Source organism: Lepidochelys olivacea (genome assembly GCF_965140295.1).
Source record: "Lepidochelys olivacea isolate rLepOli2 genome assembly, chromosome: 9".
NCBI classification, from domain to species: Eukaryota; Metazoa; Chordata; order Testudines; family Cheloniidae; genus Lepidochelys; species Lepidochelys olivacea.
Window position 1 is genome coordinate 88,172,121 of NC_140419.1, and position 19,766 is coordinate 88,191,886.

Here is a 19,766-nt window from a genome sequence, read left to right on the forward strand (position 1 = left end):
TCCTGGAGAATGGGCTGGCAAACTCTGACCGTCCCACTGATAGAATCTGAAAAAGCACCAGGTTCCTTCATGATCCACTGTGGTCATTACACTCGTTTCCACTTTTCCCTATGGGGCTGGGAAGGATTTTTTCCCTCAACGCCAGACTGGCTGAGATGGGCTGGGATTTTTCACCTTCCCCCCAGCAGGTTTGGAACCCCTGCTGGGGCAGGGGATTTAGGTTATAATGTCACATCTTAGTTCATAAAACGTGTGGTAGATGGCCAGTGCAGGTACTCAGTATGAAAGGGATATTGTTATTGGATAAAATGGATTGGAAAAGGATGTAAAAGAAAGCATCCCTTAAGGGTGCTGAGCAAGGGTGGTTTGGAGCTCCTATGTCTGGTACAAAGGGGAGCCTTTTCTAGCCCCCTTAATCCTTTTACAGGGGAGGATGGTTCAGTCCCAGAAACAGGATGGCTGGGGTCAGGTTGGGGATTACATGGAAATGATTAAAAAAAGCATGATGACCTGCACTATATAATTTAATGCTGTGTACCCCCAGATATTTTAAGTGAATAAAATTGCAGCCTAATTAAACCCCATCCATTGCCTCCAGTCTTTCTTCCGGTGTGGCCGGACAATGGAACTATTTGATTCTTCTGGATCGATTGCCACTATCGGTCAGTTTCTTCTGCCTTCACTCCCTCATGGTCCGCTTCCCTGATCCCATGTGACGAAGTTTATGGATGTGAGTGGAGTGTGTGTGTCTGCTAACATATCTGTTCCATTTTTGGTACTACTTTCATGTGTACCTTAATATCGACAGCCACAGAATAGTAACTATGCTATCAATATTAATGGAGATTAGGAAAAGCAGAATGTCTGTGTTAATATATAGAGCCAGCTCAGCTTCACATCTTTCCTTGCATGGAGTCAGGAAGTCAACACACAGGAAGAAGAAAGATGAAGAAAGGAGGACGACTTGGGACAAGATAAGAACAGAGATGAAAGGAAATTTTAGCGTGTTCGAATTGGAGGTTTTGCATAAAGCAAATCCTAATGTGTTGAAATGTGAAACATGATAGGTGTAAGAGATTTAGTTGTGTCAAGGGAAGCTAATAGTACGTGCTAATTCTGAATTCCAAAGCAATTGCTAATAACCTCACAAAAGTTCTCCTGGGAAGATGTTCTGTTTGTATACATTTCATTTAGTGTATCAGCTGTTGCAGTTGCCCTGGGTAACATCAGTCTGTCACAACCAGAGAGGCTGTTCAGCTGTAGCATGCTTGGGTCTTTCCTTGCAGGTGGCAGATTGCTTATTACAAGGCAAGCCATATTGCAGTACACCTATGGAAATGCTTTGGTGGGGACAAGCTGATGTTACATAAAGCCACTGCTATTTCAACAAAGAATCAGTAAGACTAACTGTGAACAATACAGCCCTGAACATTGTGACTAGCATACACTTTAAACTGAAAGGTCTCACTTTCTTCACTTTCTGGATTCACTTTCCTTAAAACCTTGTAAGTAAAATAACATTTTAAATGCAATTTTATAAATAAAGGGAGGGGGCAAATGCAAATATCTCCCTCCTTGTGTAAATCAGAGTCCCAAAATTGGGGAGCAAAATTCACGTTTTACTTTTAGGTAAGTTTCATATTCCAACTATTTGTAACGGGCTGAAACTTTGGATTTTCTCATCCTTAATAATTACTATATTTGATCATTTAGTTGTCATAGAAATGCTGCAATTGTATATAGACACATTATTCTTACATATTTATCTTTAGGCCCACAACAGAAACCTGTTATCCATTGATTTTGACCACGTAACCAGAACAGGAAAGATCTATGATGACCATCGAAAATTCACTCTTCGGATTCTGTATGACCAGACGGGACGTCCAATTCTGTGGTCACCCATCAGCAAATATAATGAAGTCAACATCACTTACTCACATTCAGGATTAGTGACCTACATTCAGAGAGGAACATGGACTGAGAAAATGGAGTATGATCCAAGTGGAAAGATAGTTTCCAGAACATGGGCAGATGGTAAAATATGGAGCTACACATACTTAGAAAAGGTAAATCAATTGAAAAATGGATTATTATATTGAAGGCAGGAAATTTATCTCAATATAGAGACTAAATTGTAAATACATTCACTGTCATGGTAAGCCTCCAGTAAAAGTAACTAAGAACCCTTTTTAACTGTAAATGGGAACAATTATGTATTTAGATAAAATGTCTTTGGACTGTCATCACTTAGAAAACTGTCGTTGGGCATGTATTAAAATTAAATTTGGTGGAATGTTTTCCCTTTGTTTCATTTTGACAAGTTTATTCACTTTTTTGAAAGAGACTTTCCCAAAGGAAAAATTTATGCAGAACTATAAAATTGAGTGGTAACACGTTTATGCTAGAATAAGTGGCATGTGGAATTAAACTAGTTTTGATTTTTGTTTCAGTTCATAGAATTATCAGGTTTGGAAGGGACCTCAGAAGGTCATCTAGTCCAACCTCTTGCTCAAAACAGGACCAAACCTCAACTAAATCCCTGTTGAGGTTACAGGGACAAACCATCCCGATGTGTCGAAAGAATAGTAAATATGGCAGGCGACCAGCTTGGCTTAATGGTGAAATCCTAGCAGATCTTAAGCATAAAAAAGAGGCTTACAAGAAGTGGAAGGTTGGACATATGACCAGGGAAGAGTATAAAAATATTGCTCGGGCATGTAGGAATGAAATTAGGAAGGCCAAATCGCACCTGGAGCTGCAGCTAGCGAGAGATGTTAAGAGTAACAAGAAGGGTTTCTTCAGGTATGTTGGCAACAAGAAGAAAGCCAAGGAAAGTGTGGGCCCCTTAATGAATGAGGGAGGCAACCTAGTGACAGAGGATGTGGAAAAAGCTAATGTACTCAATGCTTTTTTTCCCTCTGTCTTCACGAACAAGGTCAGCTCCCAGACTACTGCGCTGGGCATCACAACATGGGGATAGATGGCCAGCCCTCTGTGGAGAAAGAGGTGGTTAGGGACTATTTAGAAAAGCTGGACATGCACAAGTCCATGGGGCCGGACGAGTTGCATCCGAGAGTGCTAAAGGAACTGGCGGCTGTGATTGCAGAGCCATTGGCCATTATCTTTGAAACCTCGTGGCGAACGGGGGAAGTCCCGGATGACTGGAAAAAGGCTAATGTAGTGCCAATCTTTAAAAAAGGGAAGAAGGAGGATCCTGGGAACTACAGGCCAGTCAGCCTCACTTCAGTCCCCGGAAAAATCATGGAGCAGGTCCTCAAAGAATCAATCCTGAAGCACTTACATGAGAGGAAAGTGATCAGGAACAGTCAGCATGGATTCACCAAGGGAAAGTCATGCCTGACTAATCTAATTGCCTTCTATGATGAGATTACTGGTTCTGTGGATGAAGGGAAAGCAGTGGATGTATTGTATCTCGACTTTAGCAAAGCTTTTGACACGGTCTCCCACAGTATTCTTGTCAGCAAGTTAAAGAAGTATGAGCTGGATGATTGCACTATAAGGTGGGTAGAAAGTTGGCTAGATTGTCGGGCTCAACGGGTAGTGATCAATAGCTCCATGTCTAGTTGGCAGTCGGTGTCAAGTGGAGTGCCCGAGGGGTCGGTCCTGGGGCCAGTTTTGTTCAATATCTTCATAAATGATCTGGAGGATGGTGTGGATTGCACTCTCAGCAAATTTGCGGATGATACTAAACTGAGAGGAGTGGTAGATACGCTGGAGGGCAGGGATAGGATACAGAGGGACCTAGACAAATTAGAGGATTGGGCCAAAAGAAATCTGATGAGGTTCAATAAGGATAAGTGCAGGGTCCTACACTTAGGACGGAAGAACCCAATGCACAGCTACAGACTAGGGACCGAATGGCTCGGCAGCAGTTCTGCGGAAAAGGACCTAGGGGTGACAGTGGACGAGAAGCTGGATATGAGTCCGCAGTGTGCCCTTGTTGCCAAGAAGGCCAATGGCATTTTGGGATGTATAAGTAGGGGCATAGCGAGCAGATCGAGGGACGTGATCGTTCCCCTCTATTCGACATTGGTGAGGCCTCATCTGGAGTACTGTGTCCAGTTTTGGGCCCCACACTACAAGAAGGATGTGGATAAATTGGAAAGAGTCCAGCGAAGGGCAACAAAAATTATTAGGGGTCTGGAACACATGACTTATGAGGAGAGGCTGAGGGAACTGGGATTGTTTAGTCTGCGGTAGAGAAGAATGAGGGGGGATTTGATAGCTGTTTTCAACTACCTAAGAGGTGGTTCCAGAGAGGATGGTTCTAGACTATTCTCAGTGGTGGAAGAGGACAGGACAAGGAGTAATGGTCTCAAGTTGCAGTGGGGGAGGTTTAGGTTGGATATTGGGAAAAACTTTTTCACTAGGAGGGTGGTGAAACACTGGAATGCGTTGCCTAGGGAGGTGGTGGAATCTCCTTCGTTAGAAGTTTTTAAGGTCAGGCTTGACAAAGCCCTGGCTGGGATGATTTAATTGGGGATGGGTCCTGCTTTTGAGCAGGGGGTTGGACTAGATGACCTCCTGAGGTCCCTTCCAACCCTGATATTCTATGATTCTATGATTCTATGAAATCATCCCAGCCAGGGCTTTGTCAAGCCTGACCTTAAAAACCGCTAAGAAAGGAGATTCCACCACCTCCTTAGGTAACCCATTCCAGTGCTTCGCCGCTCTCCTAGTCAAAAAGTTTTTTCCTAATATACAACCTAAACCTCCTCCACTGCAACTTGAGACCATTACTCCTTGTTCTGTCATCTGCTACCACCGAGAACAGTCTAGATCCATCCTCTTTGGAACCCCCTTTCAGGTAGTTGAAAGCAACTATCAAATCCCCCCTCATTCTTCTCTTCTGCAGACTAAATAATACCAATTCCCTCAGCCTCTCCTCATAAATCATGTGCTCAATCACCCTAATCCTTTTTGTTGCCCTCCGCTGGACTTTTTGCAAGTTTTACACGTCCTTCTTGTAGTGTGGGGCCCAAAACTGGACACAGTACTCCAGATGAAGCCTCACCAATGTCGAATAGAGGGGAATGATCACGTCCCTCGATCTGCTGGCAATCCCCTACTTCTACATCCCAAAATGCCATTGGCCTTCTTGGCAACAAGGGCACACTGTTGACTCATATCCAGCTTCTCATTCACTGTAACCCCTAGGTCCTTTTCTGCAGAACTGCTGCCTAGCCATTCGGTCCCTAGTCTGTAGCAGTGCCTGGGATTCTTCCGTCCTAAGTGCAGGACTCTGCACTTGTCCTTGTTGAACCTCATCAGATTTCATTTGGCCCAATCCTCTAATTTGTCTAGGTCCCTCTGTATCCTATCCCTACCCTCCAGCGTATCTAGCACTCCTCCCAGTTTAGTGTCATCTGCAAACTTGCTGAGGGTGCAATCCACGCCATCCTCCAGATCATTAATGAAGATATTGGACAAAATCAGCCCCAGGACCGATCTTTGGGGCACTCCACTTGATACTGGCTGCCAACTAGAGCTGAAACCATTGATCATTACCCGTTGAGCCCGATGATCTATCCAGCTTTCTATCCACCTTATAATCCATTCCTCCAGCCCATACTTCTTTAACTTGCTGGCAAGAATACTGTGGGAGACAGTGTCAAAAGCTTTGCTAAAGTCAAGGAATAACACGTCCACTGCTTTCCCCTAATCCACAGAGTCAGTTATCTCATCATAAAAGGCAATTAGTTAGTCAGGCATGACTTGCCCTTGGTGAATCCATGCTGACTGTTCCTGATCACTTTCCTCTCCTCAAAGTGCTTCAGAATTGATTCCTTGAGGACCTGCTCCATGATTTTTCCAGGGACTGTGGTGAGGCTTACCGGCCTGTAGGTCCCCGGATCCTCAGCTAATGTGCTTCATTAGAATAATATATTTAAAAATATATAAGTGATTTTCAAGTGTAAAGGAAGATAAGGTTCGGATTGCATTAAAAATGGGAAGGAGAGTTGCAGGCCTCTAAGGTCATTGATTCATATCTGCCAAGATCAGCAGTGGGCAAAGGTCATTGGCATCTGAGAGTTGTTAATGACTTATATAAAATGTGTTGATGGGCTCAGTCCAGTTCCAAGTGGACAGGGGTCCACAAAACCCACCCTCACTTTTGACATGTGTTGTCATTCTGTGTTGAGATGTGTTGAGAAGTCAAATACTTAAAGGATATTGAAACTGAATTATCCTCTGATTTACAGAGGTGGCCCTTCTAGGTCAGGATTATGGAACAGTGTAAAAAAGCTTATAGTACCACTGCCTATATTGTATCCTGTGCATAAAGATATTGGTTTCCAAGGAGCACTGTATTCACTTTTTTGAAAAAAAATGAAAGGAGATGGAAACAATTATTCCACTTTGGTAAAGGCTTCATGACAGAGTTTCCTCAACAACCATTATCTGCAATTCTCTTTAGAGATACAGGTCACATAACAAGGGTACCAAAGTTGCATACTCCAAGGTGGAGCATCATATTTTCTGTGTGCCATTTCTTCAAGAGCATTTCAGTACACACTGGAAGTGTATCTCCAAACAGCGTCCTCTACAACTAAAAAAAGATAGTGGCAACCATTGAAAATATCCAAGAGACCATGAGTTTCCAAACATTTTCTAAGCTGTTAACCACAGGAATCTGGAGAAATGACTCTAGCAAGACAAGCAATAAAGCTGATAGGTGATATTATATGCTCGGAAATCCAATTATTTTTAAGTTATTTATACATTTTAAAGTTGTAAATGTGTACTTTTAAGATATCCTCTGCTGTACATATTTTAAGGTATTTATGTCTGATCCTCCAAAAATTTGGAATCTAACCCAGAGAGAATCCTCATATAGCTTGGAAACCACATAAAAATATGAGTCCTCCCTTATCTGGACACATTGTGGCAGCTCCATTTGTTAATAAGATTGACAAACCATAAAGGTTTCTGAAGTTTGGTTCAGATGAATTTGTCAGGAACTCCTTTGTCTGCATATTGAGCTGAAACTCAGAAGTAAACAGGTTTTCGGTACTGCTTGGTTTCATATTCAGGCAGTGCCATGAGAATAGCTTGTGAAGGTACCATATTTTTTCTTTGGCCCTGAAATTGTAAAAGGGCTTGTGTATTTCAACTTTTCCAAGCCAGTTTGTCTTTTCCTACTCTGTGTTGAGTTCACAAACATAGATGTATAAGCTAATGTGCTGCAGTTTTTACACATATGGCCAAATCCTGGTCCCCCAGAAATAAATGGCAAAACTTCCACTGGCTCAAGTGGAACCAGGATTTGGTCTATACTGTAATTCCCATGGGAGTTAATGAGACAAGGGAAGTGAGATATCTTTTTTTGGACCAACTTCTGTATAAGCTCAAGAGCTTGTGTCTCTCACCAACAGAAGTTGGTCCAATAAAAGATACTATCTCACTCACCTTGTCTCTCTCATATCCTGGGACCAACACCGCTACGATAACGCTGCATATAACTATGGGAGTTAATGAAAGTCAAACATGATGGACTTGATCCTCCATACATACAATTGACATTGTCACCAATGAGAGTTCCAAACACAAATTGCAAATTCAGGATTGGTCTGACAAAGCCCTGTACATCAATTGAAAGGCTTGTGGGGTCGCACTGAGAAATAATTGTTTATTGTATACATTTTGTAATGATTTTTAAAGCTGTAATTGTCTCAATCCTCATGTGGCCACAATTATTTAGTTTTATTAAAAAATCAATAAGGTAGTTCACCTTGCTTTCCTAAAATTACAGTTTATAGGTATAAATTTTTCCTTGGATAGATTAGCATTCTTTACAGTTTAATTATTGTATTCTGGAGCCTTAATAGTGGACAAATATCCCTCCTTTCTTAGTAATTTAATTTTAAAAAGCACTTGAAGCTAGGGTTAGGGTTCCTATGGGTAGGGCTCTCTGCCCTAGAGTTAGGGTTCCTATGGGTAGGGCTCTCTGCCCTTGAGGGGGGGTTCATAAGTGTAGGGCACTTACGGCTAGGGTTAGGGTTCCTATGGCTCCCTGCACTAGGGTTAGGGTTCCTATGGGTAGGGGTCCCCACCCTACTGTTAGGGTTCCTATGGGCAGTGCACTTGAAGCTAAGGTTAGGGTTCCTGTGGGTTGGGCTTCCCGCCCTAGGGTTAGGGTTCGTATGTGTAGGGCACTTAGAGCTAGGATTAAGGTTCCTATGGGTAGGGTACCATGCGGATAGTACAGGAAAGATTTTTTTACTTAATTTGGTCACACTGATTTACTTGTTCTTATAAAAACCACTGACTACCCAAAGCTCACTTCTAAAATCCTGCTCTATTTGCAGCCCGATAAAATACTTGGGCAACTGCATGTTTATGTTGAACAGATGTGACATCTAGTGGCTGTTTTTAGCAATGTATCTCTTTTGTGTGTTCTCAGTGGAGATTCCAAGCTATAACCTCTAGTTGTTTATCTGAAACATCATGAAGGGCTCAACCCATGCGAATTTCAACATATCTTGCCTGCATTTATAAAATGAGAGCTTTTTTGATGTTTTATGAACTAGGCCATGAAATCCTTTTGAATCAATTAGGGCTCACTTGCATAGATAGTTTAAAATCTGACTTTTTTAGAATAGATAGGAAGTTGCCTTTTATTCTCTTTATAATACACACTGATAATACTGGATAGGATACTATGTCTCCAATCCTTGTACTGTCCTTTTACTGCCCTGGACAAAAAACAAAGTGCTGTGAAAATGGCACAAAAGGGCACTAAAGTTATATTAGAGATGCTTCTGAACTTGTTATTCATACTCTGTCAATGGCAGAGCCGGGAGCATTATAGCAAGAGAGTCATCACATCAGTACAGGGAGAGTTCAGACAATGGTTTACTGCAGATTGGGGACTGGAAAGTGAGAATAAAATAAACACTGTGAATATGTTATAAATGTTTGACAAACCAGAATTAAGTGATCAGGAAAAGCTTGGTGAAAAGTCTGTCTTCACCGGCTGGCACTGGATAACTCAAGCATTGCAAATGTTGATGTTCTTTGGCCTCAGTACAGGTGACAGATGTCTTTCACCAAAGGTAGGCTGAAATAAATAGTAGGGTGGAAGAATGAGAAATTTAAAGAGGACTTAGTCTATCTTCATTCTTTTGGGCAGACATTTAGGTATTTGTCAGAGTCAACTGACTTAGGGCCAAAGCATTAGCACCTTGCAGGATTGAGCCCTTACTGTCTTCTGTCCTGGCAGGGTTTGTGCTCAGAAGCAAGTTGTTTTTCTTAATTTGTTTCCAGGGTTCAAGTGTCCTAGAAGGGTGGTCACAATGTTGCTCTTTAGAGCTCTATCCTTCAAGTTTCTGAGCGCTTTGGCATCAATCATACAAAACACTTAAATCAGTGTGGCTATTCATGTGCTTAAGTACTTCATAGAATTGGGGTCAGAATGTAAGTACTTTGCTATAACGAGCCTATACTGCAGTTCAAGATATGTGGCCAGGATATGTAATATCTAAGAACAGTCATGGCACTTACTAGAGCTGGGCAAATATTGCAAAGACTTTCTACAAATAATCTCGCTAAACTTTGTATGGGTTTGTTTCAGCAATGATAGCTCCCCACAGGGAGAACAAAAGTTTACAGAGACTCGGTTTTAAATTAGCATGCAGAAATATTTCTGCCAGAAGTGTTGGCTCAGTCATCTAGTCAGGAAACAGAAAGCAGACCTTGTGATTTCTCTGACCAGTCACAACTAATCAACACAGCAAATATCAGTTATTCACAGAAATTAGTTTACAGGTTAAACACCAGAGATAAAAATACTTACCCAAAAAATAGCCCTTAATAATTATAGGTTTCAGAGTAACAGCCGTGTTAGTCTGTATTCGCAAAAAGAAAAAGAGTACTTGTGGCACCTTAGAGACTAACCAATTTATTTGAGCATAAGCTTTCGTGAGCTACAGCTCACTTCATCGGATGCATACTTATGCTCAAATAAATTGGTTAGTCTCTAAGGTGCCACAAGTACTCCTTTTCTCAATAATTATGACTCCTGAATACATCTGGGGAAATTCAGGTTTGTCTGTGGATATGCTATGAGCAGAGAAGAGTACACACGGAATGGACCAAGTGCTGTGCTTGTTCTGTGGAGGGCAAGGCTGTTCAGCTGGTCTAAGCGTCATGCTAGGGATGCCAATAAGAGCTAAACAAATCATCAGCAACAGTGAATGTTGCCTCTTTTCTCATCAACATTTGCTGGTACGTTATTTGTGTTAGTGAGGGCAGCTGTGTCTCAATTTGCTTCCTGGGTAGGTGCCCTACATGTTTCAAAGTGGCTTACTGAGTTACAATGAGGCTGCAGTGCAGTACACTGAGAGCTACATCTGCCTTGACAATTTTGTGTCCTCACAGCCAGTGTTATTTCAGTCCCTCTCCCGTAAGCAGCCTCTTCGGCCACATGTTTTCCAAAGCTTGGAATTTTATTTTGTATTATACAGAGAATAAGAACAAGCAATAGAAATAGGAATCTGTTTCAATGGTTCTTTCATTTTCTTGCACCTACTTGGTTAGTAATCATGTGTTTTGTCCGTTACTTACCCTCTCATTTCTATTTCATTGCAGACTGTGATGCTCCTCTTGCACAGCCAACGCCGCTACATTTTTGAATATGACCAATCAGATTATCTGCTCGCAGTCACCATGCCAAGTATGGTGCGCCACAGTTTGCACACCATGGTTTCAGTTGGGTACTATCGTAATATCTACACCCCACCAGACAGCACTGCTGCTTTCATACAAGATTTCACCAGAGATGGACGACTTCTGCAAATTCTATATCCTGGAACAGGTCGCAGAGTCCTTTATAAATATACCAAACAGTCCCGACTATCAGAGATTCTTTATGATACTACTCAAGTCACGTTTACATATGAAGAATCTTCCGGGGTTATTAAAACAATACACTTAATGCATGATGGGTTCATCTGCACCATCAGATACAGGCAAACAGGTTGGTTAAAACTATCAATATTTTTAAAGGATGATACTGTCACCTCTGGTAACACTTTGGCCCCTGCAAACACTGTCTTATCTGGTAGACAGCTTGAAATCAAGCCTACCATTAAAATCAGTTTTTATGTTGAAGTACAAAAATGTGTCTGTTTGTCTGTCCACAGACATCTATCCCATTTGAAATATGAAACATTCTTATTATCGTTTGCTATGAAATGGCTCTCATAATATTTGGTTATTTATTATTCCAATATGAAGACATTTGCTAAATAATAAATCAAATTGCTTTACTGTTTGCATTTTCAAGTTTCTCTGTTATAACAAATTCAAAGGAATTATTTATATCAGGAATGTGTTAGCCGTGTTAAAAATAAATTCAAGTTAATATTAGCCTATGTATATGGAAGTATATGGAAGTCATAATTATATGTAAACTATCATTAGTTTAAACAGTAATAAGTTTTTAAGGAGTGTCTGTGCACTAAATAAATCCATGAGAGAACAATTTAACATTTTTCTCACTTAAAGATGTAGTCAAATAGCAATAAGACTCAGGGATACATTCAGATTAACATCTTTTCTTTCTTTGTTATGTATGTTAGATATACTATGGGCCTAATTCGTTTTTTCTTGTTTTTCTCTTATTTGCTATATGTAGGCCCTCTTATTGGTCGTCAGATCTTCAGATTTAGTGAAGAAGGCCTTGTAAATGCCAGATTTGACTACAGTTACAACAATTTCCGGGTCACCAGTATGCAGGCCATGATAAATGAGACTCCTCTTCCTATAGATCTGTACCGATATGTTGATGTTTCTGGAAGGACTGAACAATTTGGAAAATTCAGTGTAATCAATTATGACTTAAACCAAGTTATAACTACCACAGTGATGAAACACACCAAGATTTTTAGTGCCAATGGTCAGGTGATTGAAGTGCAATATGAAATTCTTAAGTCCATAGCCTACTGGATGACCATTCAGTATGATAATATGGGCCGAATGGTGATATGTGATATACGAGTAGGAGTAGATGCCAACATAACAAGGTATTTTTATGAGTATGATGCTGATGGTCAACTTCAAACTGTGTCTGTGAATGACAAAACCCAGTGGCGTTATAGTTATGACCTTAATGGAAACATCAACTTGCTTAGTCATGGCAACAGTGCCCGTCTCACTCCTCTGAGATATGATCTTAGAGATCGCATCACTAGACTAGGAGAAATTCAGTACAAAATGGATGAGGATGGTTTTCTTAGACAAAGAGGCAACGAAATATTTGAATATAACTCCAATGGTCTCCTGAACAAAGCTTACAACAAAGTGTCTGGTTGGACTGTGCAATACTGTTATGATGGGCTTGGACGACGAGTTGCAAGTAAATCGAGTCTAGGACAACACTTACAGTTCTTTTATGCTGATCTCTCCAATCCAATAAGAATTACTCATTTATACAATCATACTAGCTCAGAAATAACATCCCTATATTATGATCTTCAAGGCCATCTCATTGCTATGGAGTTAAGCAGTGGAGAAGAATATTATGTTGCTTGTGACAACACCGGCACACCCCTAGCTATCTTTAGCAGCCGGGGCCAAGTAATAAAAGAAATTCTCTATACACCATATGGAGATATCTACCAGGACACTTATCCAGATTTTCAGGTTATCATTGGTTTTCATGGAGGACTCTATGATTCTCATACTAAATTAGTGCATTTGGGTCAAAGAGATTACGATGTCATTGCTGGACGTTGGACAACGCCAAATCATCATGTGTGGAAACATCTAAACACCATTCCCAAGCCATTTAACCTCTACTCATTTGAAAATAACTATCCAGTTGGCAGAATCCAAGACGATGCTAAGTATACGACAGGTAAAAAAATTCCTATTAAAAATACTTCTGGGTCAAATCCTTATATGGATCCAAGTCCATGGAATTTGCACACCTCAGAGAAGAGGCGTAGACTTTCAACTTGCATTCATTTTATTTGAATGTATTTAACCTCCTACTACCCACATAGCTTTGTCTATTTTCTGTGACCTTTCAGCCCGTCAATAAAGCAAGCAAATAGCTGCATCTGCTGTCTTTGCTAAGAACTAGAATTTGAAAAAGAGTTGAGGCAGCATTATCTGAATTCCTTTCCATGATGTGTAGAAGGAAGTACAATACAGAATTCAGAATAGCTATGCTCTGTGATAAAATAAGTTATTTTCTTCTGGTAACCAATTTTGAAAATTTAAGATTATGTCAAATCAATATTGCAATTTAGTTATTTATGTTTTGAGGTTTGGTTAGGCCTTGGTAAAGGATGTCTAGTCACACTGGTAGCTGCAATATTAGTTCTAATTTCAGTTCTATCAGAATGGAGAACTGTGGGCACCTTTGCTTCTCCTCACCTTATCTTCTGGATCGCTTTTTCTAGAAATGGAAAGTACAAAATACATTCAGCTTCCCAAGAATTAAGAGTATTGTTGCTAAGAATGCTTTGATTTTGTTTTGTAGACATTGGAAGTTGGCTAGAGCTGTTCGGTTTCCAGCTACACAATGTGCTTCCTGGATTTCCAAAACCAGAGATAGAAACTGTGGAGACAACATACGAACTTTTACAGCTTCAAACAAAAACCCAAGAGTGGGATCCTGGAAAGGTTAGCAAAAGTCTGCCTACAAAAGCAGACAGTCTGCTTGCTAGTTAACTGGACTATTTCTAAACCTAAATTAAAGAATACAATTAGAAAATACATAGAAAAATGTTCAATCAGATCTTAATAAAAAGCCTAGTCCACTGTGATCCGAGGGATGATTTTCAGGAGAAGAACAATTCAATTAATTGAGGACATTTTTGTCCATTACTTCTACATTATTTTTATTTTATTACCATAGCATTTAAGATCCCCACTTTCCATAATTTCAATACCTCTTTGTGCTATGTTCAAAAACAGAACAAAGATGTTCCCTACACCAAATAGTTTACAATCTAAATAGAAGACAAAAGAGTACAGATGGGCGCAGACACACTGACGTGGAGTACAAAGGAACAATGGGACAGTATGGGTCAAGCATGCTAGGCAGTGGCCTCAGTACACCAATGGCCTAACGATTGGGAAGTTTTTTTTCAAATCTCATGGCAGAGGAGAGTTTTTGAAAGGCGGACAATGCATTAGTTTTGCGGGTGTTTACAGGGTGCTCCTCCCAAGCAGAGGGGTAAAAAGCAAGAAGGTGCCTGTTTGAAAATATAACAAGCTACAAGCTATAGGTGTCATGTAATAAATTTATACTTACTGAAATATTAGTGCAAATGAAATCAACAGATCTTCAGCTTTTATTGGAATGATGCCACAATGAGGAGTGCAAAAACATCAAAATATTAAATCTTTAAAAGTCTTTTCCTCCCTAAAAATGTTCTGTGGTAGACCAGATTTTTTTTTAACATAGTAGGGTGATGGTGGTATTTTTGTTTTATTTTTTTAGTTCTAAGTCTCAAACTTGCCTCGGGCCTTGACTACACTCAGAACTAGCCACATTTCAGCAATTGATGGCTAGTAGTCAATGTAATTGCACCAATACAGATCTCAGCTATTCTCCGGGCAGATACTCACATTCAAGATTTGATCCTTATTGAATATCTATTAACAAAACATTGCAGTTTTACAAAATAAGGTAGAACAGGAGGGATTGATTCTCTACTGCCTCTCACCTTGTGCAGTCATGTAAAGTCATGCTACCTGATTGAAGTAACAGCATTTTAAACTCACTTGGCCCAGGTGTGAATAACTATGGAATGTACAAAGAGGTGAGGACTCAGGCCCACTAATTTTAGGGCCCTTCACATGCAAAGCTCCCACTGAAGTTACTCAGATTTTATGGTGATGGAGAAATAGTATAGGGATGGCCACAATAAAAGAACATGGATGGATGGATGAATGTCAGTGGGAGTTTGCCTGAGTAAGGACTCCGGGATTGGGCACTAAATCTATCTATAGCTCTTAGGTACCTATATGGCCTCCATTCCTGTAGTATTTTGGTGCCTCATGATCTTAAATGTATCCTTAAGGGATGGGATTATTCTAGCCCAGATGTTCCATGCTTTCTTTTGCTGAACTCTGCTTCAGAAATTCATGTCTCATGCACACACCCCTCTCAGAGGAGGGGGACCTGGTACCTGCTGAGGGAACCCTTCCATTGAGGATAAGGGAGCTGTGGGGACCTGGCTTCCACTCCCAGCCCTGATGCTCAAGGGTAGGGTCAGGAGGGTCAGAAGGCTGCACCCTGTGGGTATTGCCCCTCCCCCCCGCCTGACACAGCCCCCTCCTTACCACAATCCTTCAGCACAGCCCCATCTGCTTCCCTTGCACAGGCTTTGTCCTGCCATGGAAGCACATGCGACTCTGGCACAGTCAGGTGGGGGCTGGGTGGGTCTTCGGTTGCCCTTTTGTAGAGTCCGTGCCAGCCACCCCAGCAGAGGAGGGTAACTGCCAACTGGTGGCTACTGCAGCTCTGGCAGTGAGACAGGCAGAGAGTCAGGTCCCAGCATCTAAGACTGCCCTGATAGTTCCATCCCCAATTGGAGTTCATGCCCCACCATGTGAAAACCTCTCTTCTATACTATTATTCCCATTTTACAGATAGAGAATTGAGTCACAGTGACTTGTCCAAGGTCACCCAGGGTGTTTATGGTAGAGCAGAGAACTGCACTCAGGTCTCCCCCATCCCAAGATGGCATATTCACCACTAGAATAGCAATTTCTGGGAGAATATAAGGAATCTTCACCAAGGTTTCTTTCTGTGTAGGAAGATGCAAATATGTGATTCTTCTTTTGATGCTTGGAAACTAAAGGGACCAAGAGACCGTAAGCAGTACAAACAGGCCACTGTAAAGTTTATTACTATAATTTTTTGTTGTTGCTACACTGCCACAGATGTGCATGATACTTTACAGACAAATTTAAAGGATTGGTACCTAGTCTGAGGCACTACAGATATCAGTAGAAACTTGATATCATATGGTACTATAATGAACTGTATAAAAATCTTTTACTTCAAACTCTGTTAATGTTTATGTTTCCAGACTATCCTTGGCATTCAGTGTGAGCTGCAAAAACAACTTAGGAACTTTATATCCTTGGACCAACTTCCTATGACCCCCAGGTACAGCAACGGGAGGTGTCTTGAAGGAGGAAAACAACCCAGGTTTGCGGCCATTCCTTCTGTTTTTGGAAAAGGTATCAAATTTGCCATTAAAGATGGGATAGTGACTGCTGATATTATAGGAGTAGCAAATGAGGATAGCCGGCGCATTGCCGCTATCCTCAACAATGCTCACTATCTTGAGAACCTGCATTTTACCATAGAAGGGCGAGATACACACTACTTCATCAAGCTGGGGTCTTTGGAAGAAGACTTGGCTCTAATAGGCAACACAGGAGGCCGGCGCATTTTGGAAAATGGCGTCAATGTCACTGTGTCTCAGATGACTTCTGTGATAAATGGGAGGACTAGACGCTTTGCTGATATACAGCTCCAACATGGTGCTTTGTGCTTTAATGTTCGATATGGGACAACCATTGAAGAAGAAAAGAACCATGTCTTAGAAATAGCCAGGCAGAGGGCAGTAGCTCAGGCCTGGACTAAGGAACAAAGACGGCTGCAAGAAGGGGAAGAAGGCATTAGGGCATGGACAGAGGGAGAAAAACAGCAGCTCTTAAGCACTGGGAGGGTACAAGGCTACGATGGATATTTTGTTTTATCTGTGGAGCAGTATCTAGAACTTTCTGACAGTGCCAACAATATTCACTTTATGAGACAGAGTGAAATAGGCAGGAGGTAACAAAGAAAACCTCCGCCTTTGCGTCACCAAAGACTGCCTGTTTTTAAACATAAAATGGTTTATTGTATTGGTTTTTCTAGAGCAGAACTCTGTATATATAAATATAGAGGAAAACACATATCCAACTGCCTTTAAATGTGACAGAAGATGGTATTTTAATATTGTTTGTTTAACTCTGAGAGATGACAGTGAAGATTTTTAGTTCTTGTGTGGCAGTATTCAAAATTTCAGAAGCAGAGTTCAAATGGTTCAACAACACAACGTAGAAAGGCACCGCTCTCGTTTAAAATCACAGATACATGCAGAATATTTAAGAATTCATGTGCTCTGCTTTCTTCTTGAAGATACATCTCTTCTTAGTTCATTAATTTAATAACTCACAGATGATTAAAAAGGTAAAAGAGCTTGATTCTGCTCCCCTTACTCACCTGGGTAGTCCTTACTCCCATGAGTTCTTCCACTGACTTTAATGGATAGCTCACAAGAGCAAGGACTGTATTTAGAACCTTGTATCAGCACATTTCATTTTTCACAACTATGATCTAAAGAAGTTCCAGACCTGAAAAACAGGGGTAGCACAGAATGGCTGTCCCATATTACATTTATCTTCACTCATCAGTAGCCTCCTCCCATTCTCTCAGAGATCAATGTCATGCTGTGTCGAGTTTTGCATGTGGCAGTGTTCTATAATTCTCTCCCTGAGGGCTTCAGTCAGACCTGGGTTACACTGGATTCTGCTGGCATAACCCCAGGCACAGAAGCCTGATGGCTGAATGTCCTCCTGACCGAGTGTTGCACAAGGTGCCACAGCTAGCCATCACCACCCTAAACATGGACAGAAATGTGCACAAGGGTCTGATCCAAAGCCCCTGAAGTCAATAAGAGTCTTTCCATTGACTTCAGTGAGCTTTAGATCAGGCCCTGATTCAGTGCATCCCAAGCAATCTCTGCCAGTAGTACTTCTGTGGACCCCCAGAAAAACTTAAAGCCACTCTACTGGAAGGATTCGCAAATGCGCTCTGTGCCAGTGAGGGTGAAAAAAGCCCTGTCTCACTATAGAAAATAGTATCCTGTGTGTTCACTGGACAGGGATTCTTCAGTTCATGATTCATTTGTAAATTGGAGTCGTATCAGTTTTTTGTCATCACCTTAGCCTCTTCTCACATTAATAATTATGCTGTATGACTCAATTTTGATGTGTGAAAAAGACTGGTGGGTCAGAATTCGGTGAACCAAAGTGTGGATAGTAAGTGTAGGTCATTTTGGGAATGATTCTACACGCTTTGGCTCAATCTGCAGAGCACATAGCAAAGTGTTGTAGGGTGGGAATTTAATTTTGCAGGATATCAGCAGCTGTCAATATAGTGATTTCACAGCAAAGTGTATGATCCTTCTTTTAACCTGTCATTTTAAAAGGACCTAATTGTCTTGTGGGGGATTGTGTGCAAATTTTCTTTGTTAATTTCAGATGGGATTAGAATTTTCTTTTAGAACCTATGTATCTTTAATGGCGACATTATTGCACATTTTTACCAAAATAGACATAGTAAATATAGTCTAATCATCTCTGCTCGTATTTAGTTTTGCCAAAAGCAGGGTTTGTTTGTTTTTTTCCTTTCCTGTTTTCTTTTTTCTTTTGTTTTTGGGCAAGTGGAACAAACTGTACTGAACTTAGAGATGAGCCTGAATTGGAACATCAGGTCTGATCCCCCTTCAAACTTTGGGGAAGTTTGGATCCAGCGCTTAACTTCACAACTTGGGCCTCCCTTTATGGATTCAATCCTGCTTCCATTGAAGTCAGTGACCGGTTTCACCGCCGCATGATCAGGCCCAGTGATGAACTGATCCCGAAGAATGCCATCCACACACGACCCCAAACTCTGGGGAAATTTGGATTGAAATCCAGTTCCAAATATTATGATTGGGCTCATCACTCACTAACGTACAGTACTGGGAGCTGACCAAGTCTGGTATTGATAGCTCTGATCTCTGTAATTTCCCATAAAAACATGGAGAATTTGAATACCTCCACACCAGTCTAAAAATGGACCTTCAGATCCTTGAGCCTCTGATGTTCTTTTAATCAATGAAAAAATAATTTATGAACTGTATATAGAGAGTGCATTCATAAATGTGATGATGTATTTTATCACTGATCCAAGATGTCAATATTAGAGTCTATTTTACTTATATTTTAACCAATTATACTTTTTTGCAATTCACTAATGATGTATCATTTTCAAACTGCTTTAAATATCCATTATAAACAAACATTTGAAGCGCTTAATAGTAAATTACCTTTAACTGTGCATTTCTAGTATGTAATACATATTTAGTTAGCTTGTGCCTTTAGTTTCTTAAAGTTATATTTGTATTATATGCAGGAAATGCACTTCGTATTGCCTACACCTGTGGTTTTTAATACTGCCTTGATTATTATTATTCTCATTATTATGCCAAAAGGTCATAGAGTGAAATGTATTATAAGTTTGTCTCTGAAAGCAGATTTGGCATTTTTCAGTTCATGCACAGAAAATTTAAGATACATTTTTGGACAGTGTTTCTTATGAAAATATGGATGTATAAAGAATCAAATGACATTACATGGCCCTGTATTCTGATGGCATAAGAACATGTCTTCATCATGTTTGGTTATAAAATTGAGAAAAATAAAAATTCAGTGTCATTTTTAGATGAATACAATAGCATTTCTAAAGAGAATTACATGTCTTTATTAATACAAGAGCACTGGAGGCCAAAGTTATACTTACACACACAGGCACCATTCAGTGAAGGAATAGATCTAAACCATCTTGTTCAAGAACAATGTCAGATCGAGGTAGGGAATATTTCAGTCTCCATGTTTGTTTATTTTTTAGTGACTAAGCCAATTTTCTTAGTTGTTCTTTAATTTTGCACTATAGCCTAGAG

At 40.6% G+C, this 19,766-nt stretch overlaps 1 protein-coding gene across 1 annotated transcript in view; it reads left to right on the plus strand.

Moving 5' to 3' along the window:
- The window catches only part of TENM1 (teneurin transmembrane protein 1), a 535,025-nt gene extending 515,913 nt beyond the window's left edge, over positions 1-19,112 (plus strand). Inside the window, exons 31-35 of the mRNA XM_084638540.1 lie at positions 1,773-2,069; positions 10,615-11,002; positions 11,663-12,883; positions 13,514-13,656; positions 16,077-19,112. Coding sequence (XP_084494666.1) covers positions 1,773-2,069; positions 10,615-11,002; positions 11,663-12,883; positions 13,514-13,656; positions 16,077-16,835 — 2,808 coding nt within the window. The 3' untranslated portion in view covers positions 16,836-19,112. The remainder of the gene's footprint in view (positions 1-1,772; positions 2,070-10,614; positions 11,003-11,662; positions 12,884-13,513; positions 13,657-16,076) is intronic.
- Positions 19,113-19,766: the final 654 nt, after the last annotated feature.